We start from the raw sequence: 15,982 nt of genomic DNA on the forward strand, positions 1-15,982 counted from the left end.
ATGCAATGCATGAGAATTTTAGATCAAAACATGTGATGCATGCAAGAATGCTATGAATGTCAAGATGAATACCAAGAACACTTTGAATGTCATGATGAACATCAAGAACATATTTTAAAAAAAAATTTTAATGCAAAGAAAACATGCAAGACACCAAACTTAGAATTCTTTAATGCTTAGACACTAAGAATTCAAGAATGCATATGAAAAACACTAAACAACACAAAACAAAAACTCATCAAGATCAAACAAGAAGACTTACCAAGAACAACCTGAAGATCATGAAGAACACTATGAATGCATGAATTTTCGAAAAAAATGCAAGATGCACATGCAATTGACACCAAACTTATGACATGACTCATGACTCAAACAAGAAACAGAAAAATATTTTTGATTTTTATGATTTTCTAATTTTTTTTGGATTTTTGTATAATTTTTTTTGAAAACACTTGGGAAAAAGGAAGTAATGAATTCATAGTCCTCAATCAAAATCCTGGGAATTAGACATGGCTTCATGGCCAGTCAAGCTAAAATATGCTATATGAAACACTAGAATTCATTCTTAAAATTTTTGAAGAAAAATATATTTTTGAAAACAATTTTTTTTTTGAAAACAAGTGAGAAATTTTTGAAAGGTTTTTTTTTTTTGAAAAATTTTTGAAAACAAAACAAAAAGAAAATTACCTAATCTGAGCAACAAGATGAACCGTCAGTTGTCCAAACTCAAACAATCCCCGGCAACGGCGCCAAAAACTTGGTGCACGAAATTGTGATCTCTAGTAATGGCTTCTTAGGCCAGATACTCTGATCTAGTTTTACAGTCTGTCACAACTTCGATACAACTAACCAGCAAGTGTACTGGGTCAGAATCCAACAGCATCAGCAGTCCTTTTTCAACCTCTGAATCTGATTTCTGCTCAAGTCCCTCAATTTCAGCCAGAAAATACCTGAAATCATAGAAAAACACACAAACTCATAGTAAAGTCCAGAAATGTGAATTTAACACAAAATCTATTAAAAATATCCCTAAAAGTAACTAGATCCTACTAAAAACATACTAAAAACAATGTCAAAAAGCGTATAAATTATCCGCTCATCAAAAAGCCCCGTCGGAAATTATTTACCGACGGATTTTTTTCGGTCGGAAAATTACCGACGGATTTTTACCAGTTACCGATGGATTTTCCCTCTGTAAATTCTCCATCCATTTCCCGTAGACGACAAACTTTCCGACGAATTTTCCGTCTGTAATTACAGATAGATTTTTCGACGGATTTTCCGTCTGTAACTACAGACAGATTTTTCGACAAATTTTTCGTCTGTAATTTGAACCTTAGAAAATCATCTCACTCTAATTACAGACAAAAAATCCATCTGTAAATCTATCAGTAAAGTAAAATAGAATTTTTTTTATTTTTCATACAAAATAAATATAAATTTAAACAAGTTCATTGTATTATCAAATTAAAAGAAAAGTACTATAAACAAGCAAGTCAATATATTTCAAAATATAAACAAAGTATATTGATACATCAACTATAATAATAAGTAACAACCATATATCAACAAAGTGTATTGATACATTAACTAAGATTCAAAATATAAACTCACTGTATTGTTCAACTATACTACATCAAAAACAAAAGAAGATTATGTTTTTCAAAGTTCCACAGCTCATTGGCAGCGTGTGGAAATTGAATTCTGGAAGTGGTTCACCAGTGCAGCCTTTCCTTGGACTCGTGCATATGCCAGAGAAGCAACTTTTTCACTATTAAACTTCTCCCACTTCTTCCCATTAAATGTCTGCAAAATCAAATACATTAGTTAGAATCAAACACATTAGTTACAATGAGAAATATGCACAAAAAACTAATAACCTCATAGAATGGAATAATGTGTGATGCCGACAGCATGTTGATAAATGTGTATCCCACATTGCATTTATTCTAAAATCAAAAGAGGAAAAGGATTAACTAAGCTTCACTGGTTTAAATGGAGACTATAGGAAAAGGATCAAAGTAATCACGATCAGTTCAAATAACTTATGGATATCTCCTGCGACACATCAAATATATAAAAAAATTTGTGTTGAAATTTAACAAGTTATAGAGAATTAACCTGACAACCACCTCGGAAAGCTTCAAAAACCAGGTACTTCAATTGTTCTCTGCTAATGGAAACATCATTTAGATACTCTCTAGCCAAGATGATCTGCAATAGGAAAATATTGCAAATACTATAACATTTAATTGACAACCTACAGATAAAAGTTAATATTAACAAACCTTAAAAAGAACAAGGCCAATAAATTTTGTAAATTCAGTTGTTTGGTTGTAGAATGTACATATCTCCGCCTTAAAAAGCAAAGTTTTTGGATACATTCCTATGGCTTCTGCCTATCAATCTTCAATCTTTGACATTATCAGTTTTGAGAAAATGTCATTTTAGTTATAGCCCCGCCAAAAAAACTATAGTAGCTAGTATAACATCACTTTTAGGTGTTTTCATTTCCTAAGTTCATATATCAGTCCTAAGGCTACTCTTATTTAGTTTCAATTGCTGTACATATGCCTATTGAAAAACCAACACATATCAATCATTCAATGGTTGGGGGCTTAAGTTTAGGTTCAATTGAGCAATCTAACATATCATGTTGGGAGCAGTTAATTTACCTTCTTCCTCAATCGACTCTTCCTAGCAGCCTCACAATTTTGAGCCAGTCTACGAAGAGTCTAGAAAAATGTTTATATAAAAATGTAAGAATCAATACTACTAATGAAACAGAAATTGAAATACTAAGCACAAGCAGTAGCACACAAAAAATGAAACAAACCTTCTGATCCTCATGTTTAAGCTTAGTTTGATCATTGGAGTCCACAACTACAAGTTCTCCATTCCCAGCCTTATTATTTGATAAATAGGAGAGTGAATGTAATGTACTCCTCAAATACTTTTCTACTGTAGTTTTCATCCCCCATTGATCTATAAGTAAGTGTAGGACAGAATCATCAAGAACAAATACTTCCAGGATGGACAACACTATTCATGGCACAACCGACTCAGTAACTTGAAACAGAGAACAACATGTACCTGTACTCTTGTGTCTCCTCAACAAGTGGCTTGCAATCCTCCCAAGTTGAAGACATAAAGTATTTTACTTGCTTGAGGATTTTGCAAGTAATGACTCCACAATATGCTTTAGTAATGACTCCATAATATGCTTTATATCCCATCTGGAATGTTATATTTTATATTAAAATTAAAAACAGAAATGCTAATATTCGGTCCTCATTTAAGAAAGTTTATGATGATAGATCAAATCATCAAATAAAATTAATTCATGGTCTCTGGCTCTTTAATCTCTCAAAATTCTACTTGTGCAGACAGAAGTTTCCCAGACCAGATTCGATTAGAAAATTTCCACAGAAGAAATCAGCGTACAACTATATGATACATATGAAATATTCTATGACACCATAAGTATTTCAGACTCCCTTACTTCTGTATCGATGACTTCCTTGACCGTTATTCCTGTGCTTTCCAGAGGCTCCAGCGGTATATTGCTTTCTAAACCATGACGGCCTCCCACTTGAATATGGATCATCCTCATCATCAATATCTTGCTTCCATCTCTAAACCATACAGAAAAGAAAGCAACCATAACCACTTTAGATGCAACATTGTAAGAGATACTAATGATAATCATGGAAGATTAGAAGCAAAGGAACCTCCTAGACAGTATCTATGACTAACACAGTTCATACAGAGAAGACCTAAGTAGATGAATGATAAAAGGTACTAGTAAAGATAAGATGGGGAGGAGAGCTGAGAGCATGAAAGGCCATCCAAATAACCCTAAAATCTGAAGTGCCAACTTTAGTAAAGAGTTCCATAATTAATGTGTATAAACAGAGGCCATCTCATCATTTCACAGCATTTTGAACATTATAGCAGTTAAAGGAGATAAAAGGATACATACATAAAAACTTAAGTCACAATCGTATTGCCAGAACTTAAGAATGTCAGAAATCATGTTCATTCTGATAGAAATTTCATTGAAGAAATATAACCTAGAATGGAACAAATGTGAAGGGAAACGATGGGTATTATATAAATGGTTCCAGTTACCATTCATAAGTATTATTTCTAGGATGAAAACTCCTTAAAGTACACAAGTTGGTAAAGTGAGAAAGTAGGGATTGTAGCACCCTTGGATAATTAAATTCAGTCAAAATAACAAACATAAAACACAATAAAATCAAAGTCCAAAGAAATGCAAATAGAAATGAATAACTGCAGCAAGATTAAAATGAATAAACGATCAAGAGTCTTGTTGACAAGTGACAACCATATGATCGAGTTATCCGGTTCCAAAATTGACCATCTGTCTCAATTTGTTGTGAAGAATGAGAAAAGCACATACAAATGGACACAGAGATGAATAAGAGAATATCAAGATAAGTTTGTTATCCGTGCATTGAAAAATTGTGCAAGCATGACAAGCATCACGAACCTGAAATAGGAACTCTGCATAATCATTCATACTGCGAATTATTCTTTGCTTTCCATGCATCTTCCTAAACCTTCTCAAGTAATGGTTGCATTTCTGCAATATAACAATTAAGCAATGCTTTCACCCCCTAAATAGAAAAGGCCTAAACAGAAAAATTCAACACCACACAAATTTCTTAATCTTAAAACACAAACAAACACTTTAACATTTTTAAATCAACCGTGTAGATTGCAAAATCTTAAAACTACAGCAATCCTCAACAAGTGGCTTGCAATCCTCAACATGTACCTGTACTCTTATGATCTACTGATCTAGTCTCCTGAAACATAAATTGAGTTATGGATCAATGCTTTTATTATAGCTTATGAATGCACGCAATAGACATGAAATGAAAGAAACCTGCTTAGATAGCATTGCAACTTCTTGTTGAACTTGTTGGTTAATTTCAGATGATTCATATGCGCTTATAAAGATTCTAATTGCTTCTTCTGTAAGCACTGTTCTAGTGCCAGATAAACCCATGTCAATATCCTGAAATAGTAGTTAATTCAAAATACCATCAAATTATTTCTGAATGCTCAAGTATCTTCAAGTGAAGCTAGGCTTAGTTACCTGATCAAAATCCTTGTTTATAGTTTTCAGTAAATGATCAGAAGGGTTTTGGAGTGCAGGACATGGAAAACCATTGGAAGCAAAAAACTACATGCATTGAAACAAAACCAGATTTTAATATTATGACTAAAATTAAATGAATTAAAAGAAGAAAAAAAGATTTATATAGAGATGCAAGGCTTATTTAAAATACAGATCTATGATATATGCCAACTATAACTATAACTATAACACTGTACCTGGAAAACAAGCAAGCGGTCAATTTCTTCAAGCCGTAAATATCTATCATCGTCCTCTAACCGATCTTGGACTTTTCGCCATGGACTGTGAACCTAAAATGAAACCCAAAATTATTTTTTAGTTTTTAAATAAATAATTTTTTTCTTTTAATATTTAAAAAATAATATATATTTAAAATTTTTTACTCTTTTAAATATTCGGAGAATGAACTAGATCTCTGATCTTAATCATTAATAAAGAAATGTGGTTCTTCAGTGCTGATTAATTCATATTTGGGACTCTGACTTTTTGCCCCAATTCACTACAGAGGTTTGGTATAGTATATATCTCGTTTCCTTTCTTTTTTATTTTTTTCTAAGCATCATTTATTTTTATGCCTTTCATTGTCACATGCGAAATTGAGTAATAAATAATAAACCCCTAAATCGAGAAAACAATGCAACTACGCAAGAAACTCCTCAAATCATTGTCTGCATTATTCTTTATCCTATGAGAGAATATAATTCATTGTTACCAATTTATTATATGGAATGCTCTTTTCTGTCAAAATTGCTATAACATTTATATGATGGTGAGTGGACACAATAAAGGCTCTCAAAATTTAAATTATGAATTATGAGAAATGTTATTTGTACATCAAAATCAGCTACTAAAATTAGTTATTAATGTATTTATGTATATATACATATGTGGTTTAATTTATTTTCAATGTGTATTTATATTTCAATATGTATTTTGTACTGGTGGCCAACATTGATGGTTGATTTTGGTGTACACATAGCATAACCCATTTTTTTAACATGGTAAAAATTGTTCTTGTTACATGGTGTATGACTATGATTTATTTTTCTTTTACACATTTCATTACCTTGTGCTATTATAAACTATATTATTAACTATGGTATTTCTTTTGATCTTAGACTTTTTTGAATGAAAGTGAGCGGGAGATGATTCATCGAAGCTCGGTTTATTGGGAAACAATTAATAATAACAAGTACTAAAAAGGGTTAAGTACGATTTTGGTTCTTAATGTAGAGGTAAAAAATTTATTTCGTCTTCGACTTTTTTTTGCTACAAAATGTTCTCGAAAGTTTCAGTTTGTTTTAAAATCATCATTCAAACGAAAATACCCTTCTCCTTCTTTTCCAAAATCAACCAGAAACAAAAGCAGAACCTGAAGCTGAACCAAAAGTGGAAGAACAGCAGAAGCAACAACAATAAAACAACAACAACCAGACGAAGAAGAAGAACAACAACAATGGATCATATATACAGTTAACCATTAACAGAAATTCAATAACCTAACACTACAAAAAAATCTGGTAAAAACGGCGGTTTTTTTGGTATTTACGGCGGTTTGAACCGCCATTATTACCAAGAATGGCGGTTTTGTAAAGTGACGTAATTCTGTGCGCCATTCTGGTTATTACGGCGGTTTTTTGAAAACTGCCACAATTCCCTGGGATAAAACGGCGATTTTTGAATAGGTTAAAACGGCAGTTAAAACCGCCATTATTTTTTATATTAAAACGGCGGTTTTTGGATAGGTTAAAATGGCGGTTTAAACCGCCATTATTACCCTGACAGAGTGGCGTTTTGGTTGGTTAAAACGGCGTTTTTAGATAGGTTAAAACGGCGGTTTGAACCACCATTATTACCCTGACAGAGTGGCATTTTGGTTGGTTAAAAACGGCGATTTTTGGATAGGTTAAAATGACAGTTTAAACCGCCATTATTACTCTGACAGAGTGGCATTTTGGTTGGTTAAAACAGGGTTTTTGAACCGCCGTTTTTACCCTGACAGAGTTACTTTTGGTTGGTTAAAATGGCATTTTTGAAATGCTGTTTTTACCCTGACAGTGCCATTTTTATTGGTTAAAATGGCATTTGAAACTGCCGTTTTTACTAGATTAAAATGACATTTCATGTTGTTTAAAATGAGTTACAAACTGCCCTTTTTACTGGATAAAAATGACATTTTTAATCGTTTAAAAAGATAATTTTTACCGTGTTAAACAAATAATTTTTTTGTTTAAAATTTCACAATAACAAGAAATCATAACTCATCAACAAAATATTACATAACTCATAAATAAAATATTAAACATAATATATAATTTTTTTAGTATTGGAAATAAAAATTAATAACTCCTATACAAATAAAGTATTGAAAGCCTTAATATGTAACTCTTAATACATCACGTCTCTATCATAAAAAAAAAATCACACTTCTCTATTACTCGCTTCAAAAGATCTACTTTCTAACTTTTTTGGCGATAGAATCTCACTCTCCTGATCCAATTCCTACAACAAAAATATAATTTGGAAACAAAATTAAAAAAAAAAAATAAACCATTAACTTGGACAACACAAAATAAATTTAAACAAAAAATGAGAATTAAGAACAACCTTTGAAAGGGAGCAGCAAGAAGCAGAATAAATACTTCAAGACTAATAATACTTGAAAAAAAATCTTACCCTTCCTTTGGAAGAATTGGGTGAAATAAGAGGAATGAGTACAGCAAAGCCACGACTGCCAAATCCTGAATACAAGAAATATATCATAAAGAAATACATTAATGAAAGTGAGAGAAACTAACACTAAATTTTCTGGCAAATGCTTCGGCGCAAAAAGTGGAGGCATAATAAGCATAATGTCCTCATGATCCACATTCATAAGACCACCCTCACCTATGATAGAACAGAAGCACACACTAATAACTTGGTAAAAGCCATCAAAACACCAGGTTTAAATAATACACAATTAGCATACAATCTTTGTTCTCATATGGTCAACCCAACAATTTAATACACACTGCATATATCCCCACTCGTCTTTTTATCACATATAAATCCATAGTGACTAATCTTATACGTGAACTCAGTATTTTTGTATAACAATTCAGGATATTAGTGGTATTAATTCATTATTTGTCCTTAATAATTGATATCTGAAAAAAATGTGATTCAATTGTAGTTGTTAATTCAAAAAGATATTGGTATCCTATAAAAGAACTCAAATTCTAAATGTTTTGTATATGCTAATGGCCCTAATTGTTAACGGATAGATCAGACCTCCTTGTTGATGGTGAGTTTATGTGAAACATTATGTCTTCAAATGTAAATTAATTAAAAACTATGCACTAACCTGAAGAAGCCGCTGCTCTATTTGTAGTTTTCACTGTCCGATACATCTGTATTAAAATTTGTGCATCATGCAACAACATTATTAGACACAATAATACCACAAGTGAAGGATCATCCCAGCAACACAGATGCGCTTGTGGATCTCTCTGTATGGAACATTAAGATAATTAAACTCCAAGTTGAAAAATAACATACAAATATTCCAAATCAGTAACTCCAACTATCATCAGTACTTGAAAGCCAGATCCAATACACAAAATAAGAGCATAAATGGATAGTTAAAAAGGAAAAATTTTCTAGAGGGACTAAAATTTTTTTTATAAACCTGTATCTAAACAATGAATCAATGTAAGGAACAATATACCAATACATTTGAAGTGTAATAGTTGGGATTTGAAAAGTGGATAGAAATCCATTCATCACCTTTATTTTATAATACTATCGAGTACCAGCTGTTTGAACTTGTAACAAATATGGAAAAAACCAAAAAAACACATAACAAAAGAATGCTTCCTAATCACCTAAATGGGAGAACAACATGGTAGGAAAGCTTCTTTAATTTACAGCTAAAAATGAAGTGTTCTGCTCACCTATTTTCTGAAATAAGAACTGTAAGGCCTCTTCAACCATATAAAAACTTGCATCAATTTCCCAAAAGTAATGAGAGATGCTAGAACGAATAGCTTTCGGGAGTAATTCGATAATTTCTTGCTGCTGCAGCCCTTCTATATCAGTTCTATACTTCATATGCAAATGTGCAATCAATCTGTTCTTGCATGAGAACAGGCAACTTATTCCGTTTGACAAAACTTGTCACAGCTTGAATTGTGTCTCTCTGAAATGCACAACATGTAGCCAAGAAAACCAAACATCAGAAGTACAATCAAATTAGTAATGAACCTCTTAAGAAGATAATGATCTAGAATCACAATAAATTCAAGAAATAAGTACGTGATTCATAAATCAAATTTCATAAATCAAATTTCATTATTAATAAAAGAATTTTCTTTACAGGAACCATGATCCTTGGAAATAAATAATATATAATGTCTAAAACCTTCACAGAGACCTTTCAAAACACCCTCTTCTCAAAAAATTAGATCTTTAGTTTGCATGGCATATCAGGACCACTAAAGCTGTAACATCTGCAAGCCAGAAAGTGAAAAAAAAAGCATTAGAAAGCATTAGCTAGAAAGGCAATTTGAGTAATGATTTCTTTCTTTGATCTTGCCAAACCTACTTTATATAATTACATACAATTTTTCAAATTCTCCTTTTAATTCATCTATTTGTTGATGTTTTCATGATAAACTTAGATAATGGTCCTAAATTTCACCTATAAGCATGGATCGGTATAACACAGGTTCATAGAGTAATAATGAAGTTCACTGTTATAAGCAGAGACATTTCTATCTCTAGTATCTAAGAAGAAAACTAGTTTGTGAATCTACTATCTAATCTCAAGAATGACTTGTGCACAAGACAAAAACTGTCTAAACGAATTATATCTAAATTTACATAATTCAACTCCTAATCTTAAATAACATAAACAAGTCACAAAATCAATGACATTCTACTTACGAATTGATGCGGTATGCTTCAACAAATCCGGCTAAGCTATTAACACAAAACAATTACATGTCTTGAAATAGTGTTTAAAAAATTGATCTGAAATGAAATGAAATGAAATGAAATAATTGCATCTCACTTTTACTTCTCATGCTGATCCTTGACAAGAAGTGCAGAACCAAAAGCACATTTTCCAATTTGCTCAAGTACTTCGTACTGCTCTATGTCATCAACAAATAATTGAAAATTTCACTCTCCTAAACACAAAGTGCAGCACAAATCAAGCATGTTAGACCCTGCACATTTAGTCATTTATAGCTTTCACAACCATCATTGCTTTTTAATTAGCTTTTGATGTATATTAGTAGTAGACAATAACAACTACTATCAAAGCTTTTTAACTAGCTTTTTAACATGTAATATGCAAGCTAAGCCATATAACACCTAATTACCTGCAGATTCTTGATATGGTTGCTTCCCTACGTACAAAGCAATATGAATTAAGTCACAACCTAAACATAGTTTCCATTCATTTTTCCAACAAATTAAGTCACAACCTAAACCTCCTTTATTATTAGAACTTACTCACTCCCTGCATTAATATACAAAGAAAAGCTTTATTATCCTTTGTTAATAAAATCATAAATTATTTTATGAAAAATAATAAAATGTCATAGATCAAGCTTCAAAAACCGTTTATATTAAAATACAATGATAATTTTCTTAATGGAACCTACCAGAAAAAGAAGTAATGAGGTAATAAGGTGCACGAAGAAAAGAAAGTAGAGAAGTGAAAGAAATTGATACCATCTCGAGTGCACAGAGAGTGACGTCATTGTTCTGCTTTATGTACTTCTGCATGAGCAAAAAATATTAAAAATTGAAAGCCAAAATTAAAGCAATGGCGCAATCAAAAAATTAAAAATCACAGGGAGTATAACAAAATCAAAATTTGATGGAACCAAAACCAAAATCAAGAAAAGGAAAACCCTAAATTCGGTAATTTGATAACAACACATTACAAGAAATGAACCAAAATAGAACTTCCATGAAATTACTAGGAAGAAATAAGTGATAAGGAGCATCGAGTCAATTATCAAAGCCGCATGAAAGACGAAATGCTAGAAACAGTAATTAACAATGAATACAAAATCGAAAACAGAAACATTATTGAGAGAGTGTGTAATTAGAACAATTAGCATATAACAATCATTGAAGTAATTAGAACCAGAGATGTGAATTTAGTTACAGATCTATAAGTGAGAAGTTAGAACGCAAACTGAGAAACAGATCGTGGAGGAGAAGACACGTTAATGGATGAGGAGAAGCTAGCAGAGCAAAAGGTCGAGGAAGGAGGAGAAGCTTGCAGATTTGGAGAAAATCTTGACGGAGGAGGAGAAGCTCGAAGGAGCAAAAATGGCGTTTCTGCGAGAGGAAACCCCGATGGAACTTCACGTGATTGGATGAAACTTCAGATCTGAGAGGTTGGGATTTCGTTTTTCTTTTTAAAAGTATGATTATAAGGTGGTTTGAAACCGCCGGAATCACCAACAGTGGCCATTAAAGAAGAGATAAATTACGGCAATCACATAAATTGCCCTAATTAATGAATATTACGGCAGTTTTACAATACTGCCATAATGTTAATGCCATTTTATACACTTTTTTTTAGTGTAAGCTAATTTAACAACAACAACAACTATTCAGTAGCAACTTTCAGCAATTCAACCTAAGCTAATTCTATCATACCGACCTAAAATCAACTAATAGAAAATCAAAATCCAGCTAAACTAATCCAGAATCAAATCAAGGAACTAACACTAATCAAAAACAGAAATTGAAAGAAAAATAGTAACCTGAATTATGAAAATAGAAAATAGAAAAGAGGGGACAGGGGAGGTAGTGGTAGAGCGCCAGCGGTCTGGGCATGACGGGAAGGGTTTGGAGGGAGGGGAACGGGCTGTGGTGGCTCTGGTTCCTTCTGCGATAGGGATTGAGGGAGCAGGGGCAAGATGGCGTGAATGGATAGTGGGGAAGAAGGGTTCCACGTTGCTGCGCGGTGGTGAAGCAAGAGAGGCTCGCCGGTGGGGAACTCTGGTTCGAGGAGGTCCGAGATAGGGAAGGAGAGAAGGAGGGGAGAGGGTCGCAGTTGCTCTAGGGTAAGCATGAAGGGGAGAGGAGCAGCGGTGGCGGCGAGGAGCAGCGGCGGTGGCCCTTCCCCTTCCCTTTCTCCCTCTTTTGAACCAACTCACCCCCAGTGTGCATAACTCCCTTTTCCCTTTCCCCCTTATTCAACGTTTTGCATTTTTTTTAGTTAGGGGTATTTTCGGAATAAAAATTTAAAATTTGGTAAAAATGACGATTTTAAAACAAACTGAAATCTTCAGGACCATTTTGTAGCGAAAAAAGGCCGGAGACGAAATAAATTTTTGGGCTCTACGTTAGGGACCAAAATCGTACTTAACCCTACTAAAAGAACTTGTAGATGATTGAACAATAGGTTGAATATACATGCGATTATGAGTAATAAATTGAATCCCACAATTCACATTGGTTAATGATGAATTAAGTCAATAGTATACAACGTCATGTCCGTCTCTCATAATATATACTAGTAGCTCTACCAGGCACTTGTGCCTGTTCAGTCATTTTTGTATTGAGTTTAAAAGATTAATTTTATATTTTTATTTTAAAATTATAAATTTAATATTAATAATTAAAAATAAATTATAAAAAATAAAATATCTTAAGTNNCATCTATAATTCTAATAGATAAATATATTTTTTCAATCTTATCTTGAACATCTTTAATTTTATTATTTTTTAAGATTATTAATTTTTATTTTGATTATATTATCTCATCATATTATACACTATCCTTTCTCTTATCATTACTATTATGTTGCCTTATTTTATTCTCTTTTCTTACTTTCTTCTTCTATTCAAGCCAATCGCAATTAATTATCACCATACTATTATCCAACTCTCATTTTTGTTCATCACTTTCATTTTTGTTCATCACTTTGATCCATAACTACTTATTATGTTAACTTTTGAGTTATTAAAAATTTACTAAAATAATTCTTTTCTTCTTTGATTTAGATATCTAGATGTATAACTATTATATAGATCCTTATTATTTTTTAGTCTTACTTGTTAAGTCATATTTTATTACTTTAAGAAAAAATTTAAGATATCAAGTATTTGAATTTTTTGTTAATCAAATTATCAAAATTTTCAATAATTATAAAAAAATAATATCAAATATATTATATCTTCTTAAAAGAATAATATTATATGGACACTACTATTTTAGCTACTATTAACATATACAATTGAATATAAAAATATTATCTTATTGAATACCTCCCCTACTCTTAACACCTATTTGTAATAATTTTTAATCTTTTTCTAGATCTAATATATCAATTTCTATGTCTCTAAATAATAAAATTTTAAGAATTTCTTAAAGTTTCATTTAATTTCAAAACAAAATAGTAATTTTTATATTGTTATTTTTTTCTAATATTTTTTGAAAAATAATTTTTAAGTTTTTTAAATTATAAATTTGAGATAAAAAATAAAAATTTTATGAATAAGGAAGAAGACAACATGGATAGAAGTTATGTGTAGAATAAAAAGGTAACTATACGAAGAATGAAGAAAAATTAACTGATAATTACATTTTTGACCAAATTTTAAGACGACAGTTATATTAATCACTATTTATTAATAGGGTTAAGATGAAAAAGCAGAAATTGGATACCAAATTCTCCTATTCCCTATACACACACGAAGTATTGGTACGAATTGTGAGGTAGATCGGAGATTTGCCGGTCGAGGCACTGACGGGATTGGTTTTTGGAGTGATGGGGTGGTACCTGCAAAGACACTCTGATACCTAAGTCAGAATGGAGCTTAGAAATAGGTGAGGGTTAAGAATGCATGACGTATCTGAGGGAATTCTTGACCCCCTTTATGTAGTTTACGGTCATTATCTTATCTTATTGATTAAGATAAGAGGGATATTTGATTTTGAATGTTAGTTAGGAGTTTGGAATTACCAGGTCAGTTTGGGCCATAAGGGAGGCCTGGACCTGAGTAATCAGGTTTGGAGTATGCTCCGGCGAGGGACCTGAGGATCGGGTCTGGAACAGTTGCCCCCAGAGCGAGAGAGTGAGTGTGCTCGGTCTCACCGCTGAAGGAGTTTTTGATCTTCGCCGTGCGGCCGTGAGCCTAGCAGGGATGGCAACGTCCGGGTTTCTTGGTTGAAGTCGGAAGTCCGAGAAATGCTTGGTCGTCCCGTCGCTTGTCCGTTACTTTTCCCGAGAGGGGGACCTTGCCAGTCGCAGTTCCGTAAGAGTAATAATAACGCTTTGATGCGAGAGGAAGTTTCTTGGGTTTTCTTTCCAATTTTTCCCTTCGCCCCTTTGTGTGTCATTTGAAACGTTGGGGTTTTATTAGTAACCACTTTTCTATTTTCTTTGTTTATAACTTCTTGTTCTCCTTTCACTTCTCTTATTTTCGTTTATTTTTTCGCTACTTGCTTTTTGGGTTGGTCTGTTTGTGCATTGTGCTTTCGGTTTTTGTGTGTGCTGTGTCTTCTTCCTTGCTTATTCCCAGAAATCAGGTTGGTGTTCGCTTCATCTTTTGCGTATTTGAACCTGCTTTTTCGGTGTTTTCTCTTTTATTGCTCTGTTTCTGCATTTTGTCAATTTCGTGTGGCTTTCCTGAGTGGGTGACGGAGGAAAAATGTCGGTAAAGATTTTTCATAAAAATATCAAGTTGCAAGTATAGTCTAAACCGACAATTAAACCTCAATCAATATTTAAATTGTTTGTCACTTAAGCAAACCCAATAAAATTAACCGAAGTATTTAAACCTCGGGTCGTCTCTCAAGGAATTGCAGGAAAGTGTAGTTATTATTGGTTTTGGAAAAGTATATTTTTGGGTTTTGAAATAAGGAACAAGTAATGTAGATAACATGGAAATAAAATAACAACTAAGAAAAGTCCTAGCAAGGATTGAGAATTGGAATTCCTGTCCTCATTATCATCATCAATTGTGATGGTAATTGCCTTTTGCTTTCACTTAGTCAACCTCTAACAATGAAGGAAAGTCAAGTGAGCAAAATCAACTTAAGTTCACAAGTCCTAATCAAAGACTAGATTTAGTGAAGCCTAAGCCAACTAGCAAGTCTCAATCACCAATCAACAAAGAAATTTTGATAACTCAAGAGTCTCTAATTGATCAATCCAAGCTAAGAATATAAAAATCTAATTTAAAATCCAACCAAGCATTTTATCAAACACTTAGAAGGCATAACATAAAAGCATAGAAAAGTAACAAGGAATATTAAATTTAAACAACCAATTGCAAGCATCAATAACACAAATTAAAGAAAGCAATCATAAATATGAAAACATAAATTGCATTAATATGGATTAAAGGAAACATAAGAGTTCATAAACTAAATTGGCAACATAAGGGAATCAATGATAGAATTAGACAAACCAAAGTACTAGAACAAATGAAAGTAGAAGAAAACTAAATAAAAGTAAGGTAGAAATCTGAAATTAAGAAAAGCTAAACCTAAAAAAACCCTAAAACCTAGAGAGAGGAGAGAGCCTCTCTCTCTAGAAAACTACATCTAAACCTAAAATTGTGTGAATGTGTGAATGATTGATTTCCCCTTCCAACTCCACTCTGCAGCCTCTATTCTTCATTTTCGGGCTTGAAACTGGGCCAAAAGCATCCCAGACATCGCCCCTAGCATTTTCTGTAAATTGCAGCACGTGACGCTCTGTCACGCGTACGCGTCGCTGAGAGAACTCCTAGTCACGCGTACGCGTCGCTTGTCTGCTTCACCGGTCACACGTGCGCGTCGCTGCCAACTTC

The 15,982-nt window shown here is 32.7% G+C and overlaps 2 protein-coding genes across 3 annotated transcripts; both read right to left on the reverse strand.

The window, feature by feature from the left end:
• LOC107637913 lies at positions 1,521-5,473 on the reverse strand. Of its 2 annotated transcripts, none has more exons than XM_021121330.1 (12): positions 5,368-5,473; positions 5,129-5,215; positions 4,916-5,013; positions 4,805-4,835; positions 4,517-4,609; positions 3,503-3,635; positions 3,094-3,236; positions 2,837-2,985; positions 2,676-2,735; positions 2,122-2,214; positions 1,881-1,949; positions 1,521-1,806 (listed from the first exon to the last, which is right to left on the reverse strand). In XM_021121330.1, the coding sequence occupies exons 8-12, from the start codon at positions 2,972-2,974 to the stop codon at positions 1,678-1,680; spliced, it is 489 nt and encodes a 162-aa protein (XP_020976989.1). In that variant the 5' UTR covers positions 2,975-2,985; positions 3,094-3,236; positions 3,503-3,635; positions 4,517-4,609; positions 4,805-4,835; positions 4,916-5,013; positions 5,129-5,215; positions 5,368-5,473; the 3' UTR covers positions 1,521-1,677. The 2 variants fall into 2 exon arrangements, with proteins under 2 accessions (XP_020976989.1, XP_020976988.1); XM_021121329.1 differs by having other exon boundaries at positions 4,916-5,047.
• Positions 10,683-12,674, reverse strand: LOC110271534. Its single transcript, XM_021122499.1, has 3 exons — positions 12,667-12,674; positions 11,941-12,370; positions 10,683-10,939 (listed from the first exon to the last, which is right to left on the reverse strand). The coding sequence occupies exons 1-3, from the start codon at positions 12,672-12,674 to the stop codon at positions 10,808-10,810; spliced, it is 570 nt and encodes a 189-aa protein (XP_020978158.1). The 3' UTR covers positions 10,683-10,807.

This window comes from Arachis ipaensis, chromosome B04 (genome assembly GCF_000816755.2).
Source record: "Arachis ipaensis cultivar K30076 chromosome B04, Araip1.1, whole genome shotgun sequence".
Taxonomy (NCBI): domain Eukaryota; kingdom Viridiplantae; phylum Streptophyta; class Magnoliopsida; order Fabales; family Fabaceae; genus Arachis; species Arachis ipaensis.